A 1910-nucleotide genomic window follows, 5' to 3' on the forward strand; every position below is an offset into this window, starting at 1 on the left:
TGCTCGGCCTGGCCCGGGCGTGCCCCGAGCCCTGCGCTTGCGTGGACAAGTACGCCCATCAGTTCGCCGACTGCGCCTACAAGGATCTTCAAGTGGTGCCCACGGGGCTGCCCTCCAACGTGACCACCCTCAGCCTCTCGGCCAACAAGATCACCTCGCTGCAGCGGCGTTCCTTCGTGGAGGTGACCCAGGTCACCTCCCTTTGGTTGGCACACAACGAGATCCGCTCCATCGAGCCCGGTACCTTCGCCATCCTGGTACAGCTGAAAAACCTCGACATCAGCCACAACCAGATCGTGGACTTCCCCTGGCAGGACCTCTACAACCTCAGCGCTCTCCAGCTCCTCAAGATGAACAATAACCACATGGCTCTGGTGCCTCAGGGGGCTTTCCACACCCTGAAGGACCTCCGGTCCCTACGCATCAACAACAACAAGTTCAGTGCCCTTGCAGAGGGTATCTTCGACTCACTTAGTTCCCTCTCCCACCTGCAGATCTACAACAACCCCTTCGAGTGCTCCTGCAAGCTCCAGTGGTTGAAGAAGTGGATGGACAACACGCTCATCTCCATCCCCGAGAAGGACTCCATAACTTGTGCCCTCCCGGAGCAGCTCCGAGGAGTGCCGGTGGGGAAGATCCCGGACGTGCAGTGCACCTCGCCCACCGTGCAGCTCACCTATTACCCCAACCTGGACACCACGGAGCTCTTTGATGGCTTCACCCTGACGCTGCACTGTGCCGTGACGGGCACCCCGCCACCCGAAGTGAGCTGGAAGATCCGCACCTCCAGCCACACCCTGGAGCTCAACGGGAACCCGAAGGAGAGTGCCGGGAAGGACCTCCCCAAACAGGACCCCGAGCGCTTCTTGGTCTTCAAGAACGGCACATTGGTGATTCCCCACCTGAGCAAGCGGGAAGAAGGCACCTACACCTGCCTGGCCACCAATGAAATGGGGAGCAATGACACCTCAGTCAACGTGGCTGTGGCGGGCACCCAGAAATACCCGCTGCAGCCCGGGAGGGACCCGCTGGGGGGTAAAGCACAGCCAGGTGACAAGAAACCTGGGGCCAAGGGAGCAAAGAACAGTGTGCTCATGCCAGATGAGAGGAGCAAACCCCTCAGTCCCACCCGGCAGAGCCAACCATCCTCAGCAGCTGGGACAGAGTCCACGGGAGATGGGCAAGTCCCTTTCCAGCTTCCACCCTTTGAGAAGAAGTGTGGCTCCACACAAACCAGCAAGTACATTTCCAATCATGCCTTCAACCAGAGCGGTGACTTCAAGCAGCACACGTTCGACCTGGGGGTGATCGCTTTAGACGTGTCAGAGCGTGATGCCCGGGTGCAGCTCACGCCCACCTACATGCAGCCCGAGAAGGTCCACCTCAGGATGCTCTACCTGTGCCAGGAGAGCAGCCAGGGCCACGCCTTGGTCCAGTGGTCCAAGATCGAGGAAGGGGTGAACTCGTACTGGTTCCAGGGCTTGAACCCCGGCACCAACTACTCCGTATGTCTCACCTACCTGGGAGAGGACTGCCAGGTCCAGGTGGTCTTCACCACCAAAAAAGAGATCCCCTCGCTCATCATCATTGTGGTCGTGAGCATCTTCTTGCTGGTGCTGGCCACCTTACCCCTGATGGGGGCCACGTGGTGCCACCTCCTCTCCAAGTACCAAGGCAAGACCTACAAGCTCATCATGAAGGCCCAGAACCCGGACCAGATGGAGAAGCATATGGCCGCCGACTTCGACCCCCGCGCCTCCTACCTGGAGTCTGAGAAGAACTACAATCCCAGCGAGGTGGGGGAAGCGGATGTGGAGGAAGAAGAGGAAGAGGAGGAGGAGGATGAAGGAGGCAGGCGGAGGAGGAGGAGAGAAGCTGAAGGGGCTCCGGAGCTGGAGCGAGAGGAAAGC

At 59.7% G+C, this 1910-nt stretch overlaps 1 protein-coding gene across 1 annotated transcript; it reads left to right on the forward strand.

Moving 5' to 3' along the window:
* Positions 1-6: 6 nt before the first annotated feature.
* Positions 7-1904, forward strand: ISLR2 (immunoglobulin superfamily containing leucine-rich repeat 2; the record flags this gene model as incomplete). The annotated part of the gene is made up of 1 exon (XM_010289199.1): positions 7-1904. A coding segment is annotated over exon 1 (1554 nt), but the record flags the coding sequence as incomplete, so codon positions are not given.
* Positions 1905-1910: the final 6 nt, after the last annotated feature.

This window comes from Phaethon lepturus, unplaced genomic scaffold, assembly GCF_000687285.1.
Source record: "Phaethon lepturus isolate BGI_N335 unplaced genomic scaffold, ASM68728v1 scaffold31530, whole genome shotgun sequence".
Lineage (NCBI taxonomy): Eukaryota > Metazoa > Chordata > Aves > Phaethontiformes > Phaethontidae > Phaethon > Phaethon lepturus.